The sequence below is a fragment of the Ciona intestinalis genome, chromosome 1, assembly GCF_000224145.3.
Source record: "Ciona intestinalis chromosome 1, KH, whole genome shotgun sequence".
In the NCBI taxonomy this organism is placed as follows: Eukaryota; Metazoa; Chordata; class Ascidiacea; order Phlebobranchia; family Cionidae; genus Ciona; species Ciona intestinalis.
The window spans coordinates 9,514,356-9,532,705 of record NC_020166.2 but is presented as its reverse complement, the minus strand read 5'-3'; the positions used below and the strand labels follow the sequence as shown (position 1 = coordinate 9,532,705).

Genomic DNA, 18,350 nt, shown 5'->3' with positions numbered 1-18,350 from the left:
TGTGAGTACCCGAATACATCAGATCTTGTGTACAAAAAAATATTAAAAATTTGTGAGTACCCGAATACATCAGATCTTGTGTACAGGAAAGAAATTTAAAAGTTTTGAACACCCGTATACATCAGATTTTGTGTACATAAAAAAAATTAAAATTTGTAAGTGCCTGAAAACATTAGATCTTGTGTACAAAATAAAATATTAAAAATTTGTGAGTACCCGTATACATCAGATCTTGTGTACAAGAAAAAATAATTAAAAAATTTGTGAGTACCCGAATACATCAGATCTTGTGTACAAGAAAAAAATTAAAAAATTTGTGAGTACCAGTATACATCAGATCTTGTGTACATGAAAAAAAATAAAAAATTTGTGAGTACCCGAATACATCAGATCTTGTGTACAAGAAAAAAAATTAAAAAATTTGTGAGTACCCGAATACATCAGTTCTTGTGCACATAAAAAAATAATAAAATTGTGAGTACTAGTATACATCAGATTTTATGTATATGTACGTATATACATCAGATTTTATGTACATGAAAAAAAAATTGTGTGTACCCTATACATCAAACTTTGTGTAAAAAAGTTTGTGAGTACATTTATGCATCAGTTCTTAAGAAAAAGAGAAAAAAATTAAGAGTACCTGTATACAACTGATCTTTTAAACATAAATTTAATAATGAATATACCCTTGTAAAAAAAACATCCTGTGGACAAAACTTGAACAGAACATGGACAAAAAAAGGACAGAATATGAAGAAAAACATGGACAAAACTTGCACAAAACATGAGCAAAAATAGCCAAAACATGGACTTAATGTTTTATCAGCAATTTACTGTACGAGAGCTCCTACTTAGACCTGCAAATCCTAATCTTTGAGGCAAGCATATTACTGCTGGTAGGATTAACCAGATTACAACTACACACAGTTTTGTCTTTCATAAACACACCTATAAATTTTTGTACACCACTAACCCTTTTCTCTGTTGCTGACTGTGTTATCTAGTGTTTTATTGTAAGACTTTCTAAACACCTTAATTACATATCTGCAAAATAACACAAGTTTTCACACAACAAATATTTATTACTACATACATGGCACTTGACTCATACAGGAAACTAAATGCACAGAAAACTAAATGCACAGTGAACTAAATGCACAGTGTTTGGTTGATCAATAACTTGATAGACTTTAAACTTAATGAGAGTATTAATTGAATCTTAATCAATGATCACAGTTTCATAGAAGGTATGGGTAAAACATAGAAAAACTTTTTTATAAAAGGAACAAAAATAATGAATCGCAAAAAAATATTTCAGTCTGTTTTTTTTTCTGTGGTTGATGAAACTCCTTTAAAAGTTGACAGGAGCTGCAGGTGGTGCTGGGGTGCTTTTCTCTGATGACCCTGTTATGCTGAAAGTAAATGGTGCAGAGTTAAATTAGTTTGTAATTTATTAAAACTTCCATTCAAGTAGGAAGAGACATTTCACTTTACCCTCAACAAAATTTAAAATCCTTAACGGTGTTTCACCTTAAAAATATTTTATGAATAAGCAAAAAAAAGCTCCAAAAATATCTCTTTAGTATTTGTACACTGTCCAAATGATTATAAAGTTAGGTATCCAAGCAAAAGAATATCGGTTTTGAGACCTAATGTTGCTATCATTATAAGATGTATTCTTTGAAGACACTTAACGCTAATTGCTCTAACCCGATGGTTACTAATGGGTTGTCTAAATTGTCAGCCATACAGAAAACAATCTGATACAAAGTTGCATACCTTATAAAACTAGTAAGCAGACATGAAGTGTATAAAACAGAACACCCATGTTATACCTGTTGTAGTTGCCCCACCAGATCAGAATAAACAAGTAACATTCAATTCAATAACTGGAAAATAATGAAGTTTCAAATTGCAACTTACAAAGCACTGGATCCAAGTGAGCTGTGAGAAGAATTCATGCAAACTCCTGAAGCGACTTTACCACGGTGTGCTGGGAAATAAACATAAGATGAAGGTTTACTAACAGCAGGTTGTGCCATAGTTTATTGGCTGGAACACTTGCATTGTAAAGATACAGGGTTTAATACATAAGGCTTTCACGCTTGTGGTCAAATTGGTCACTAATGTGTTGTCTACATTGTCAGCCATACAGAAAAAGAGACCATAAAACACGAAAACAATAACACACAAAGTTGTACACATAGTAACTAGAAAGTGCACTAAACGTTTTATTTAAGGTTTCCATGCAAGATTATCATTCATGGATTTAAATATTATCTGCAGAACACATTGTTTTCCACTCACCTCGTTTCATGTAACAAGAGAATCCAATGAATCCAACAGCAAGCACCACTGCCACTGCTACACATGCAACAATTATAATCCAAACTCCTGGTACTGAATCCACAACAATGTTGTTGGTTTGCTAAACAAGAGATCAATTATTACTTGTTATAAAAACGCTTCTTAACCGGTGAGTGATAACCAAAAATTGGTTTACCATTAGATAAGTACATAAATTGGATGTTCAGAGTATTGCCCACATTATTAAAGTGCTAACAAATATAAAATTAGGATTACAAAAGCTTGGTTGTAAATCATTATTGAACATTTGCGCCATCAGTAAAAAAAGAAAATTACATAAATTTGGGATGAATCATGAGCTTTACATAAGCATCAAAACCTTTTGTGTATTTTTCATTAAATTTAAATTTTAGTTATGAATCATATTTATGTTTCAAACACATTTTTTTCAAGCATAAGAAAATATAAACACAACAAAAATCCTTTATTATTCATAAAAAATCCATTATCGTAAAGTGGTTGCAACTTACAGCTGAGCAGATATCATCAATCTTCACAGCACAAGCGGGGTCAACCACAGTAAGTTGATGACCATTAAATGTGAGTCCAAGATCACTGGTTTTGCTTATCAAAGTTAGCACTGCTTCATCAGCAATGCTGTCATTGTATGCATTGATGGTAAACTCAACAACTGTGTTGCCCTCTGGAAAAATTTCAGTAATGACCAACTTTTTTTTAATAGAAACAAAACTTTTTTCAAAGGAAAAGTTTAATCTCATCCAACTATGATGATATAATAATTATGACGATATAATAATTACGAATATACAATAATTGTCTATTGGTATGCTCTGTCTTTCTGGTTTTGCAGCATTTTTTATCCTTTCTAGGGTAGTTGTAGAGAGTATTAAGTTCATTCCATGATAAGTCTTCAGAATGAACCTAATTAGTTTATCATTGGTAAATGCACTGATGCAATGGGAACTTGTATGTGACAAAGTCCCAACTTGTTTGTGTACATGTTATATAGCAAAGTTATAGTTATAAAAATAAGAGTAAATTTCTGGTAAAAATGATGGTGAATTTTCAAGTATTAATGCTCCGACTGTACATTTTAAAATTCAATCATATTTTTCTTTTTTTTGTAAAATCTTTATTAAATTATATCATAAAAAAACCAGAAGTATTTTCTCTTCAATCAGGTACCTGTGTTAACAGTTGCAGTAAGTCCACTGATCAGGACTGTTGGTAATTGAGTGACCATAGCATTGTGCATGTAGGTTGTGAATGTTGTAAATCGTGGCACGCTGGATCTGGCTTTATGCAGGAAACTCTGTCCGTCCAATTCAAGTCTGTTTCAATGGAATAGAAATGGTTGGTTTATTGGGAATATTTTAGGTTATTAGTGCTTGTTAAATAATTTTAAAATGTCCTCTTAAAAAGCTGAAGTGATTAAATAGAAAAAAAAATGGCAAAAAGTTGCTTTTAACTGTCAAAACAATTGCATTCTTCTATTTTCAGAATCAGTGCTTTGGATAATTTCAATTAATTCGATCTTAAATATGTTTCAGAAGATTAAAACATATTTTATTATGATATTTATTATAAAACCAACTTACGAAGCTTTGCGTATGACTGTGGTGGAAAGATGGAGAGTATCAGTTGATGATTTGAACTGAAAAATTGAATATTAATTGTAAAGATTTAATAAGCTCGGTGTTTTGGTATGGTTATGCGGCTGGGTAGTGGTTTGAATTGTGACCAAAGGGTTTCGAATTTAATACAGAACAAACAGAAGTAGGTGTTCGATTTGTTACTAAAAGTCTTGATACAGAAAATAATATGTTCATGGGTAAGATACTTAACAGGCATAGCTCCAACCAAGTAGTTACTAAATGGGTTGTCCTATGCCGTATCACACTGGCACAGAATTTAAGTATATTTAGCATTGGAGTAATCATTCAACTGAGGTCTCAAGGCTCATGACATGCCTTTCTAAGGATCCCAACTATACAGACCAAGGTGGGGGGGGCTATCAATGAAACATGAAAAAGAAAACCTAGAATGGTTTCAAACCTGAATAGGTTCAGCTTGAGCAAATATGTTGTAAAGTGCAGGTTCAGTTGTCACAGTGAAGAGAAGGTTGTATTTATGATAACTTAGTGTGTTCAATATCTTGAGGCCGGCGGTTGAAACACTTCCAGTTGATGGGTCGAATGTGAATGTTGTGATTCCACTGAGCTGGGCTCCTTTATAAAGGCTGGGGTCATCAAATGAGACAGTGGCTTTCCATGTATGGCCCTGTGAAGAATTTGCATTGAGAAAACAGAGCTAACAAATTTTTCGTTATAAATAGAAGGAGAATTCATAGGCCTCATACCCAACACATAACTAATTATTTGTGCTTTGTAGCCATTTTAATTCCCAAAAGTTGGACACTGATAGTTTAAGAAAATGTTTTTTTGTTATTAAACTTAAACAGGAAAGTTCAATTTAAGTTTCAAAAAATGCAATTTTCTTCCGATAAAAAGCATTTGAATAATAGGCAAGCAATTAAAAGTAAATGAAGAAACTTTTTATTAAACAATTCATTTTTAAATAACTAATACAATCTTTATTTGTCACCTTGTACCCAACCATTGGAAGGGGTTCACCAGCATTGTTTTGTAATTGCATTGTCATCAAAGCATCGTCATTGTGATTAAACAATGAACCAACACCAGAAGTGAATCTGACGTTCACAGTTCGTTGTGTGATTGTTATGCTGGGGCTCGCTTGTATGTTGACACCAATGGGTTGCGAGATCTAGGAACAATAAGGCTGGATATATATACATGCAGTGGCACAACCAGAGAGGGGTTTCGGGAGTTGCGACTACCCCTCTTTTTTATTTAAATAAAAAACTCCTAAAACAAAAATAAATGAAAATGGAAAATGTAATTTTGGAACCCTTACTTTTTTCTCATAGTATGATGCTCTTAGAGTAATTGCTAGGTTAACGGTGGGAGTGCTGCAGGCAGTGGGGGAGCCAGAAAAAAAACGAATAGACAAATAAAAGTTATTATTTTTATTATTATAAAATTAGAAGAGGGTTTTTCAATTTTTTTTTAATTAAAAAAACACGAGGTAGACCTGACCCTTATCCCCCTGTCTTTGAATGCGGGTGTTTGTGTTGTTTGCAATCTACTAAAAAATGCTCCAACATGATGGTTCTTTACAAGCTGTTTAAATTGTCAGTCATATACCAGAAACTATTTACAAAAAAGTGTGGGCCTGAGAAAGTTTTTTGAGTTTTTAAGTCACCTATCATGAAAGAACAAGTGATGAATATAAGCAATGAACTACTGATGTTATACACCTACAACTATGAGGTGCCCCAACATGTAAGGATAAATACATAACGTTTAAATTCATATAGTAGGGTGGGAGAAGACGGGACACATTTAGCACCTAATATCCAAATATGATGATCGTGTTTTAAACAATTGACAACGATCTTTAGGAGTCATGAAGATACGGCTTTTCTCCCCACCATACTATACGGCAATGTAACACATCACATATCATATACTTAGTTTACATTGAATCTGAGAACATATCCATTTCCTGAGTGAGTTATCATCAGGTCAGTAAAGGTTGCTGTGCCCTGTAAAGTTGAAAACAATTTAAATAACCTTGTGCAAAATGTCCCACAAATCTGAGGTGTTTTACTTTTTGGAAAATTGGGCACTGTGACTACAGGTCAAAAAACTTGCTTTAATAAAAGTGCGCGACATTTTGTTCTAAATTCTTGGAAAAATACAGTTTGCCAGTATAACCTGAACATGAGTGTTAAGTGTCTTTAAATGAAACACGAATCGTGTAAGATTAAAAAACATCGACCAAGTCAGGAAACACAGAATCATTCCAACACTGTAGGTTGTACAATGAACAGAATTTATAAGTTTCTTACATTTTTGTTGAAAGTTGCAGTTGTTGTTCCCATCAAGGTAGCTCTGTTGTCTCCATTAGTTGTATCAAGAGCAACACTAACTGACCAGATGCCTCCAAGTGTTGTAACCGGAATGCCCTGTTTGTAAAACATAGACTATTTTAGTAGTTCTAGTAGGAAAACAACCATGTTACAACGTCTGTCGTTTCCTGCTCCCTGAGGATAAAGTTACATTTATTTATTCGTTCAAGAAACCATTTCAGCCCCTTAAAACACGTTCAAGTCACTGATCTCTGCATGTTAGTTTAAAGATAACACATAACATAATTAGTAAAACAACAAAGAGACAAGTTTGACAACTAAAACACAAAAATATTTAGGAAAAAGTCTCAATTAAAGAAAAGCTAACGGGTGGGAGCAAGAAAATACTTATAAACATCCTATGAATAAAATACATGCAAACCAAATTACTGCACTAAAACTTACAACTCACTTAATTTTACAAAACATTTAAAGTTGAAAAGCTTGAGGCAAAATAACTTTTACTTGTAACTCGTAATGAATAAAATACTTGCAAATCAAGTCCCTGTACTGAGCTTTAAACCCAGTAACTGAGTTACAACATTACCTCGCTATCAAGCATGGTAACAACAGGTTGTGTTGGGAAGACAAGATATTCCTCAGCAGTTGAAGGTAGGAATGCAATGCTCATTGAGGTTGGGATCTTGTGTTCAATTAGGTAAGTCTCGTAATCTGCACCTTAAGTTGGGAAAAATTAGCAATTGTCAAATGAAAGATGTTTAAAACCAGCGGATCACAAACTTTTATAAAAATTTTGCCTGGTCGACCTTTGTAATTATTTTGATAGTTTGCAGCCCTATAAAAATAAAAATATGCTAAAGGGAAAAGCCAAAAACCACACCAATGAAAGAAAAAGTATGGTATAGCATAATAGTACAGCTATAATGTTGAAAACATTCGCTAACCAAAAACCAATATCAAGCAAGCATTACACCGAGAAAACTTTATTATCGAATTACAATCAAACATTAAGGACCCTCTGAAACTGCCTTACGGACACCTATTGGTCTGCTGACCGCAGTTTGGGAACACTGTTTTAAACATACTGAACACTGTGTTTTTTATTTTTTTTATACCATCATACTTTATTTATCTCTTGAATACAATGGTGAATATCAAATTAATTAAAATAACAAAGACAAGAGAATTAGTGACCAATGACAGTATTAGTTATATATACATAATAGTTTGATAACAAATTAATTTAGCGTAATGTAAGTACTTGTAGTTAGGTTAGTTGCTGCTTGTGTGGACGAGAGAGATATTCCTTCAGTAACGTTAAGAATTTGCCACAATTTCCCCGTTTGGTAATCAACAAGCATCTGTATAATGCAATTTTGTAAAATTTTTAAACAAAAAGTCTAGTAATTTAATAAAGCAGACTATTTTGCAAATCGTGTGTGTTTAGAACTTTGTTTTTAATATTGACATAAACATTTTAAACAAGATACACAGAAATCTTATATAACTTCACCTTAGTTACGCCTTGGTTGAGGAACTCAGCGGCAAGTGAAGAGTTTGAAGTTACGTTAGATCCGGTTCCGTTAACGATTTCATCTCCATACTCGATGTTGTACGTCACTACTTCTGTGCTACGTCTCAATCTGTAAGAGTGATGTTACTTAAGTTTCATGTGTTATGGTAGAATTGCTTTTGTAGAGCTTTTGTACAAACACATTTTACAGTTGTTTAATTAGTTTACCATTTTGTAATATATTATGTGTTAAAGCACTTTATATGCTATGTGTTTATATGCTACTTTATATGAACTAAATGGTATGTCTTAGGAAGCATCATAAATTCTTCCAACACCCAAGTTTCAATACAAAAGGTTAGTTTATAAACTTGTCATGAACTTACCTGAGATCTCGCTTTCTTCTAGAAGTTTCTCTCACAACGTTTACCACCCGTATCTTGTATGATGGAACACCAAGGTATCTGATGTAACAAGAATCAGTATTAAACACAGTCGTAATGATTATTAAAACACTGCAATAGTTTTAGCAACTTACTGTGGACATGGGAGTGGCAACCGTGGATAAGTTACTCAAATTCCCACCCACAAGGATATAAATGACCAAACCAACCAAAAGTCATGTCTACTTATTCACACACTTTTATAGCTTCAGCAACTCGACTGTCGGCATGGGAGTGGCAACAATGAAATAAGTCACTAAAGTTCCCACCCACGAGGATATAAATGACCACAAAGATATATCCGCTTATCTACACCTTGTAACCATGAAAATTCAAAATAATTAAGATAAAGAGTTGCTTAAGCCTACAGTTGACTCTTGTCATCCACTCCATTTCCACCTACAGCAATAAACAACTTACACAGCGAGATTCTGGACAAGGTTTTCCCCAAAGAAATCGTCAATAGAAATAGCAGGGAACCCGATAGCGATCTGGATCATTGGTACCGTGACAATCTTAACAGGTTCTGGTCCTCTAATTGTAATGTAGAGGAGACGGGTCTTCAGGTCAATATAGTTTGCTCCATTTACACCTGAAGTAGGGAATCTTTAAAGTGAATGAATGTAATGTAAAGTGACAATGTATCTGATATATCCCATCTCTTATTCTGTATGGGTGATGTTAGAATTGAGGAAAACCAGATTTGATGCTGCAACCATTGAGGCCATGTATGTCCTTGGGGCTACAGTTGTTAACATTTGTATTTTACTGTTTCTTTACTACCAAAATGGGATAAAAGAGAAATAAAAGAGAAAAAACGCCCGATCTTATCCTACATTATTATATTATAGCTTTTAAAAATGCGCCCATCGCTCATTAAACACATAGTTCAACATAGAAACAAACCTGAATCAATAGGTGGTTTGTATTGATCCGGAGTGCTCGTGGCTGGGTGTCTTGTGTTCCAGAGGTCTCTTGTTGTGTCATAAAAAGAATTCTGTGGGAAGATGTAAAGATCTTTCTCTGCTTGGTAAACGTCAAGTCTCTCAGGTCTTGGAAACCTGTGTAGTATTGAATACATAGATGTGTTCAGTGGCGCAGCCAGAAAAAAAAATAAAGGGCGTTTTAATCAACAAATGTTTAAAAAAAGTTTTTTTTTAAATTTTTTTTAATCAATTTTTTTTTTTTGGGGGGGGGGTTTACGGTTTAATAAAGATTATCTATCAAAAGAAGCTTTAACAATGTGTTAGTTCTATTCCTAAAATGTAATAATAGGTTAGATCAGTTGTCGTAAGTGTCTTGCCCAAACACATGTATGCACACAATGATAGCAATTTCGAGCCTTGAACTTATAACTTCTAAGCTAAAGTCAGGCAAGCTAACCACTGTGCCAGGGCGACGGACATAAACTTACCAGATGGCAACGCGGACAGTCTTATCATTCGCAACGTTAAGAAGATGAAGCTTCATTCTCCTTGGAGCATAACCAGTAAAGAAAACGTCGAAGTGGGTTCCGCTTGTTACAATGACATAGAAAGTAGAGATTCTCTTCTGACAGGTGTAGCCGGAGCACCACCCATGATCTTGTGGACCTGGAATATTTAATTAATATCTCATTTTTATGCATAAACTATGGAGTCGACATAATGTGTGAAAGAAAAATGTTGTGTAAATTTTCATTTTACACTTAGGTTGCCAACAAGCTTTATAAACATCTTCTAAAGTTGTGCTCACAATGTTTTGTAAAAAGAAGAAAATCCTTGGCATAATTAGGCCTAACAATTGGGACCCCACGTAAAAGGCTAAAAAGCACAGGCCTATATATAAAGCAGATTTAATTTCAAAGGCCAATGTGGTCACAAGCTTACCATTGTTAAGATCAATAGTTCGGCCACCAGTAAGTGCGAGAGGTGATAACCTCCTTGTTTCAGTATCACCATCCAAACTCTCAATAACCAACATCTGGTAATCAAGGACTCCATCGCCATGGCAGTCATATGCTTGCCAAGCTGGTTTGTAGGTGCAGGCACTGTTTCTTATGATACCTGTGATCATAGGTGTTTTTTTTAAATGAATGTAACTTACTTTATCCCCGCGTGGATAAAGTAAGGACACATACGCCAACAATGGTAGCAGCGACGAGCCTTGAACTCATTACCTCTGGGTAAGAGGCAGGCGCACAAACCACTTTGCCACGATGCCGGACAAATATATTACGAGGACAATTATATTACGAAGTATTACAAGTTGAAGGAATGGAGTCAATATTTCAATGGTAATAATTTCTTAAACCCGGTGGATAACCATTGCACTAATAGTGTGTGGGCCCATCATGTGTGTTGCTCAATAACACATCAACAATATAACATGTTAAGTTGTTTAGTTGCATGGAAAATACGTAATGGTAACATTCCCCCCATTATATGTATAAGAAAATTATGTTTAATTTGAGATATTTTGCTAACAAGAATATACATACATTATCTATTGACATACAATAAATGATACAGATGTTAATAAGTCATACATTATCCAGTCACAAACAAGATACCTCTCTGGTCAGCAATGGAAGACACAGGAATCCTGGTCCCTTCAATTCCGGTCAACATCGGCTTCGGGATTCTGTAGTCTCCCAGTCCTCGTGAACGTCGGTTGTTATCGTCCCATGCAAACTCAGCCTGGGTTACAAATCATTGTGTTCATACACCATATATTGAGTTGTAACTTAAGTATCTTCCAATACACCAGACATACATGGTGTATTCATACATCTCATGCTCACTATAGAGTTATAACATGGGTGTCTTTTTATACACCAGACACACATGATGTGTTCATAAATCTCATGCTCACTGTCAAGGTATAACATGGTTGTCCTCTTATACACCAGACACATAGGGAGTTGTCAGACACTTCATGGACACTCTAGTAATGTAAAATAGGTGAAGGGTACACATTCATAGCAGGGCGCAAAATGCTGATGTGTACCAAACATTCTCAATGAAATATTCACAACAACTGACTTGTGGAATAATTGCACCAGGAGCTGTAAGGAAACCACCATCCATATCTTTAATGAGAACTTTCTTCTTGGCATCACATTCCATGTCCACACAATCAGCTGGGTTGATCTTACTGTAAACAACATAGAAGCAACATTTTAAAGTCAAGCCATGATTGAAACTTCAATGTAAAGTAGAGCATGTTTTTCACAAACCTATAAATAAAAAACATAGCTTGATATTTCTGCATATATCTTGACCTAACGCTTCAACCCATTGTTAAATGTTAAAATACCCAGCTTGCTTGGTCAGCAGCCCCAAGATTGTTTAAATGTGGTTTACCAAAGAAGTTAAGCAAAAATTATTTTATAGGAAAATGCCGTCAATTGTAGTCACGTGTGTTAGCCAATAAAAAACGCTGTACATCTATCAATTATTTAAACAAATATTCTTTTAGAAATAAATATAAAACTAGATAAACGAATTGAAATAAAATATGATTCATCACCTAAGACTTGGCCGATCAATGAAGACTTTGCTCTCCTCTTCCACATTTACAAGAGAGGTTTGTGAGAGAATGGTTGGATGAACAGCATCTTCATTTGAGGGGTTTGTCCAGAAAACAAGATCTCTGGTCCCGTCTGATTGCAACTTGACGTTGTTTGCGGTGAACTCTGCAACATACATTGACCATGGTTGATGTGTTGTATCTTAACATGAACCTTACCAAGTTTAGTGCTAGCATCATGTATCTAATGCGTTGTAGGCCTACATATATGAATATAAAAGTTCTTAGTTTTACCCAATGCTTATTTAAACTGCTTAGTACACGGTTTGCAAAATTAAAATGAAATATGCAGCTTTAAAGATACTTTTACTTTGAAGTATCTTTGTAACAGAATTTATTTAAAATTGTAAATTACCATTGTAAAACGTAATCATTTATATTTGACTTTTACGTATACAAATTTTGTATTACTTGTGATATTAAGCAAGCCGTGCAACATTGGGTAGTTCTTGTTTGCAATGAATGGTTTGAATGGAGACCCAGTGGCTCCACTTTGGAACAGAGGCAGGAGAATACATGTCTTCCCTCCATGTGGGTTTCGTGGTGCTGATCGTTGTGGGCTGTTTACAAAATAACCCCGTAAACACCAATGTGATAACTTGAAAACTCGTTAGCGAGCACAAGTTGTATGTAACAAAACACCCATGTTATAAAGAGGACCGTTTTTTTAGTCACTCGAGGATAAAGCAAGTTACATTTATTCATTCACTCAACTAACACAATAGTTTATTAAGGTTTAGTTGTCAACATTCTTTTTTAATAACGGCTGATTGTTGTTATGAACTCAACCAAGATCTTGTAATAATAATCATTCACCCAAAGTTTCTGATGCGAAGATTTTTGTCGGTTGATTCATTCATAAAATCCTGACTTGGATCAAAATGATTACTTCGAGCAATACACAGAACATTATCCAACTTAGAGAACTTGTTAATATATGTATGCGACAATGCGGGCGGTCCAAATAGGACAGGAGCAAAACCAATCTAAAAGATGAATACAAATTTATTTTAATAGGAAAATAAAGAAACATTGTCAAATAAAGTATTAGTTTATAGTAATTTCGTTTTTGGTTATCATTTAATCACAAAAAAAAACAACTATTTTTAACCCAACACCTGAATATTTATCACTGCCACACATTCATAGAAACAACAAACTAAAGATTAAAACGTTTCCTATTTAATGTAGCCTTTAAGAAACGTTTGAGTTACTTCCATTCTTTATTTTAAGAAGCACCAGTTTAAGTTTATAAAATAGTTAGAACCAACAGAGACAATTATTCAAATATTTATAAACCGTTGAGTCGGCAATAATTGTATCCTTGACGATAACACTTGTCTGCGTTTGATGGTAAATACCAAAATCCCACGACTTGTAAACCACAAAGTTACGAAGCATTGAGCACGGGGAGATACCATCAGATGTAAATATCTGAATGCCATGAAGACAGCCATGTGCCACGTTGCCTGCAAAACATGTTTAAATAAAAACAAGCTCTTTGTTTGAAGTGCATCATATGCATACATGAAATTACAAAAGAAATAACAAATATAGTAGCATTCTACATAATTAAAGACGCTGCTGCCCAAATATATACGATAAGTTACACCATAAAAAAACACTTGCCCATCCATGCATTTTCATCTCCAGCATTACAAGATTCTCCATCTACACGGAAACCAATACGTTCCGATCCCGCAGCTGTGTTGTTCATTACAACCACGTTGGTAGCTTCGGAAAGTTGGAAGGCAGCTTGCCAATCCTATACCGAAAACATACACAGTCCATTCATATACATTACTTGGTTACGGTTGAGTTATAACACAGGTGTCTTCTTGGACACCCAAAAAAAGAGCTCACTTTTAAATTATAGCATGGGTGTCTTTTTATACACCGGACACACATAGTGTATTCTAACACCTCGTGCTTACTGTGGAGTTATAACATGGGTGTCTTCTTTTTATGTTTACTGATGGGTTATAACATAAGCGTCTTCTTATACACCAGACACATATAATGTATTCATACAAATCATATTCACTGTGATAGTTACTTACCATGAAGTTATCCTTATCGAACCGATCACCATATGATCCCCTGAAGAGTGTAACAGTCACCAAGTTTCCAATAACTCTATGTTTACTTCCAGTGATTCTGATACCTGCAACAGTTTATTATTTTAATTTTAATTAATACTATGGTAATATCATTTGTATACATGTATAAATGAAACTTTCTTTCATGGCAGGGCAATGACAAGGTTTTAACACAGGTTCTCTATTTTATACATCTCATGCCCGCTTACGAGTTACCACAGAAGTAACTTTATAGATGATTAAAATTTAGTAACAGGGCTAGGATTATATTATTCAATTTTGAATATCATTGCAAAAAAACTAAACCAACAAATTTGTTTTTTTCACTAAACCAAACTCAAACAAATTGTTGAGTCATAAACTAGATTATGATAAATACCGTCATGAATTGCTCTGTGAACGACATTTCCAGTTATGTTAATTCCACTTGCTCCAAAGATCCCAATGGCGGTTGAATAGGAATCATGGAATGCAGAATTCTGCACATAAGACGGACGGCTGGCAGAAACTGTTCCAGTTCTCACAAACGCCACGCCAAACCTGGGATCGTATGGTTCTGTCCAACCCTCCTGACCAGCTCTAATGAACTCAACGTTGCTGATTCTAGCCCAACCTTAGGAGAACAAAGGTAGAGTTAACTGTTTGTTGGAGGTTACAAAACATAACATATTTATATTGATCTCTTTAAATGATAGCAAAGATTAAATTATTGAAATAAAAAAGAGAAGGGAATCAACAACAACACGTTATGGACAAAAATTATGTGAAAAAGCATTAGTTAAAAAAGCGGGGCAGTTAAACCCCAAAATTGTTGCTTTGTCATTGATATTTAGCTGTTCTTTTTGCTTAGTTCTTACCATTAAACTGTGAATAGAACGTTTCTAATTTAAAAGATTACAAAACTGAAAACTTTTGAAAATAGCACCGTATCACCGGATGACATTCCATGAGTTTTACAACTTTTTATATTTTAAATATTTCATACAACTCACCTGTCATTCGGTCACCAGAGCTACTTCTGATGCTCCCAACCAATAGCCTTGCACCAAATGCTTCCTTGTCAATCATATCATACCATTCGCCAACAATCTTAATGTTATGTGTCAGCAAAGCCACTTCGGCTCTCATATCAAAGCGAAAACCATTCACTGAGTATGTCTCGCCCATATGCCGATACTCCAATGCACTGTTAAGTCCGATTGTCTTCTTGTCTTCTGATACAGAGATTATTGTCTTCTTCTCTGTCTCATTTGATCTTAAAATTTAAAATATTTTTGAACCTTAGATTCTGTTACAAGAGTCTTGATAAACGTTTTTTAAATTTAGATTTTGAGTTTTTTTTCACCACCTGCCATTAGCAGAAAAACAAGTGTCTTAGTGTGTGTTACATAATACTTAATACACAATCCCTATTTTTAAGCTATAATGGCTGTCGTTGCCTGGCAAACACAGATAAATTAGTTCCCAAACATCAAGTACAAAAGCTTGTGGGAAATATGGACCCATATGACAAAAACTCACCTGTAACCTGTTGTTGTGATCACGATCTCTTCCCCTACAACCCAATCCACAGCATCACGTAATGTGATCGATTGAGCTCCAATGTTAGCAGTTGATGCAAGGTCGCTCCTCAACACATTGTGTTTCTTCCCATGCAAGTCAAGTCCTCCAAAACACCCAATGGCTTTGGTTCCAACTGATATTCCTATGGAAACAAATTAATCCTAATTGGTATTATGTTTGTTTTTATTTAAACGAGCGAACAGCAAAAATCAGTTTGGTTTTACATAAAACATACTGACAAATCATTTTGATTAGAGGCAGACATGCTATTTACTGTGGTTTCCACTGGGGCCCTTATCTGGGACACCCAGTTGTAATACAACATTGATTCCATTAATACTAGATGTCGCTCAAGATACCTGGGTAGATTGTTCCAAGAGATGAATGGTTTCCTCGCAAGTTTATGACAAGTTCATTGATGTAGGGTTCTGTAGGTGAATACCCAGCAATAACACGACCTCCCTGGAAGGTGAAGTTTTGTTGTTATTTGATTGGTCTACATATTTGACTGTTGCCACATATGTTAACTGATGAAATAAAAAAAAACAAATAAACAAAGAATAAATCATCAATGAACAAATGCATTAATTGTCTCCTGCCGTGCCACAATGATTATTGCGCCTGCCTCTTTAACCTACAGGTTAAGAGTTCAAGGCTCGTCGTTGGTATCGTTGTGGGCATATGTTCTTGGGCAAGACACTTAACAACAATTTTGTCAGTGGTCACTATTAGTTTGTTTAAATTTGTCAGCCATACACGAAAACTAAAAAAAATTTAAAAGAATAATCATCACAAAGTTACAAACGTGAAAACTCTTTATAAAAATCTTGTTGTTGCCAAACAAGGGTAAAAAAGTTACATTTATTCACACATGTATAAATAAATAATGAATGTAGGAGTGAATGCTTAGATGCATAAATGAGTGAATGTTTAAAGGAATGAGTAAAAAAGAATAAATAGGTACCAAGATCAGTAGCTTTTCCACGGTAATGTTTGATGACTGAACAAATTCCAGAACTCCTTGGACAGTTATTGATTCAACATCAAGAGTGAAAAGATCAAATAATACCCAACATATGGCCTTAACTCCATTAATAGTAACAGTGTGTAGAATCACCACATTTTTATCATCCTGAAATACATGATCATTACTGTCTACTGTATATACCTTGGTTAATGCTGAAAGCTAATATCAGAAACCAATGTTTTTTGGATAATGATTAGTCCTCAGTATTTGGGAGCTGTAGGTCAAACCGCATGAAAGCCCTGTCAAATTTGTTTGAGTCTAGCGGTTCAACTAATTTAGAAATTAAGTTAAAAAAATTAGGATTTATTTAAAAATCTTGTAAATGCTTAGCTAAGTGGTGAAACTTATGCATTAAATCTTACCGTCCATTTCATGCACGATGTGTTTTGTGACCACATTTGAGTGACAGCTGGCTGATCTCTGATTGGTGGAACATTTTCCGGATCGGGCGGAGGTATACATCCCTCGTAGTAACATCTACAAGCATGGGGTGAAACAAATGTAACGATTGAATATTATACAATGTATGAAAGGACAAAGTTTTCAGGAAATCAATAATTCTTTCATGCCTGTCACTATTCTTATTCATTAACCAAACAAATCATACTGATTAACCAAATTTTTCAAAGTAAACTCAGTAAAAATAAAAATAATTAATAGTGCTATTATTTTTAATAGCAAACAATGTATAGTATAGGCACTCTTCCATTTTTAAACTTAAAAAGGTTTTAATAATTTTATATAGTTCCCCAATGTTCCACTTTAATCTGTGTCATGCATAGTTGTAAATCACTGAATTGATATTTTTGCAAGTATTCTGTTCAATTATACCAACAGACAAGTCAGACACTCCATAAATTTCTATCTTTTGAATAAATTGACATTTTTAAACAACGAACCTATAAATATTTGGACTAATCGGTCTATCAACTTGAGCGTTTGCTTCTGCCTCAGTGATCGCCCTCCTTTTCCTGGATGACGCTTGTCCGGCGACCTTAATACTAAAACCCCGTGTGTTGGGGTTAAAGTAAGAAGAACCATGTGGACTCTTATTGGTAAGAGGGGACGATCCATTAACATCAGTCTTTACTCCGTTAACTGCAATTCTGTGAGGAAAAAAGGTTTCAAATAAATAAATGAATCACACATTGCAACAAAAACTGAAGTGACAGGGTAGGCAGACAAACCCTGAAACTTTCTACACTGCATTAGTCGGTAAACAATACAACAAATAACTTTAGCACAAGAAAAGAAGTATCATATTTCATTTGTAATATGGCTCTTTAGGCCAAGTATGAGTTATAGTAGTTGGTTTTTCATCGTACATATGTCAACATTGGTACTTTTATGTAATAGTCAATCAGCCAATGTATCTGTAACCATTGTAAGAAGCAATACTTACACATCAGGTGTTTGCCTCAATATCATAGTGACATACAAGTAATGCTGTGGACTGAATGAGTAGTAAGTTGACTGGTACGTGATGTTGGTAAATTGTGCCCCATTTTTGAAAGCCATCGTGTAATCTTTACCATCAGGAAGAAGAAGCATGTGACCTGGTGGAAACTGGGAGTGAGCATGAAGTGTACGATACACCATGTGTTATTGTTGTATAAGAAGACACCCATGTTATAACTCGATAGTGAGCATGAGGTGTATAGATACACCATGTGTGTCTGGTGTATAAGAAGATACCCATGTTATAACTTGACAGTGAGCACATGAGGTGTATGAATACAGAATGTATTGAATGTAACTTACTTTATCCCGCATAGCGGGAAAACGACAGTCGTTATCACACAGGTTTAACACCTCATGCCAGCTTACGAGTTACCATGTATGTTACTTTGTG

General features: G+C 34.6%; 2 protein-coding genes across 2 annotated transcripts in view; one reads left to right on the top strand and one right to left on the bottom strand.

The window, feature by feature from the left end:
• The window catches only part of LOC100181242 (FAD-dependent oxidoreductase domain-containing protein 2-like), a 4,329-nt gene extending 3,672 nt beyond the window's left edge, over nt 1–657 (top strand). Inside the window, exon 6 of the mRNA XM_026837290.1 lies at nt 611–657. Coding sequence (XP_026693091.1) covers nt 611–657 — 47 coding nt within the window. The remainder of the gene's footprint in view (nt 1–610) is intronic.
• A 407-nt stretch (nt 658–1,064) lies between these two features.
• LOC100186543 (fibrocystin-L-like) lies at nt 1,065–18,075 on the bottom strand. The gene is made up of 34 exons (XM_026840681.1): nt 17,901–18,075; nt 17,398–17,604; nt 16,861–16,975; nt 16,436–16,603; nt 15,831–15,933; nt 15,430–15,613; nt 14,901–15,163; nt 14,288–14,521; nt 13,870–13,973; nt 13,439–13,574; nt 13,109–13,278; nt 12,626–12,795; nt 12,221–12,369; nt 11,750–11,915; nt 11,263–11,374; nt 10,791–10,917; nt 10,108–10,284; nt 9,654–9,831; nt 9,146–9,300; nt 8,660–8,831; nt 8,183–8,260; nt 7,797–7,926; nt 7,545–7,644; nt 6,870–7,000; nt 6,263–6,379; nt 5,891–5,956; nt 4,936–5,115; nt 4,387–4,611; nt 3,930–3,985; nt 3,517–3,662; nt 2,841–3,013; nt 2,311–2,431; nt 1,927–1,996; nt 1,065–1,415 (listed from the first exon to the last, which is right to left on the bottom strand). Exons 1-34 carry the CDS (start codon nt 18,047–18,049, stop codon nt 1,355–1,357), a joined length of 4,893 nt encoding a protein of 1,630 aa, XP_026696482.1. The 5' UTR covers nt 18,050–18,075; the 3' UTR covers nt 1,065–1,354.
• Between the last annotated feature and the right edge of the window lie 275 nt (nt 18,076–18,350).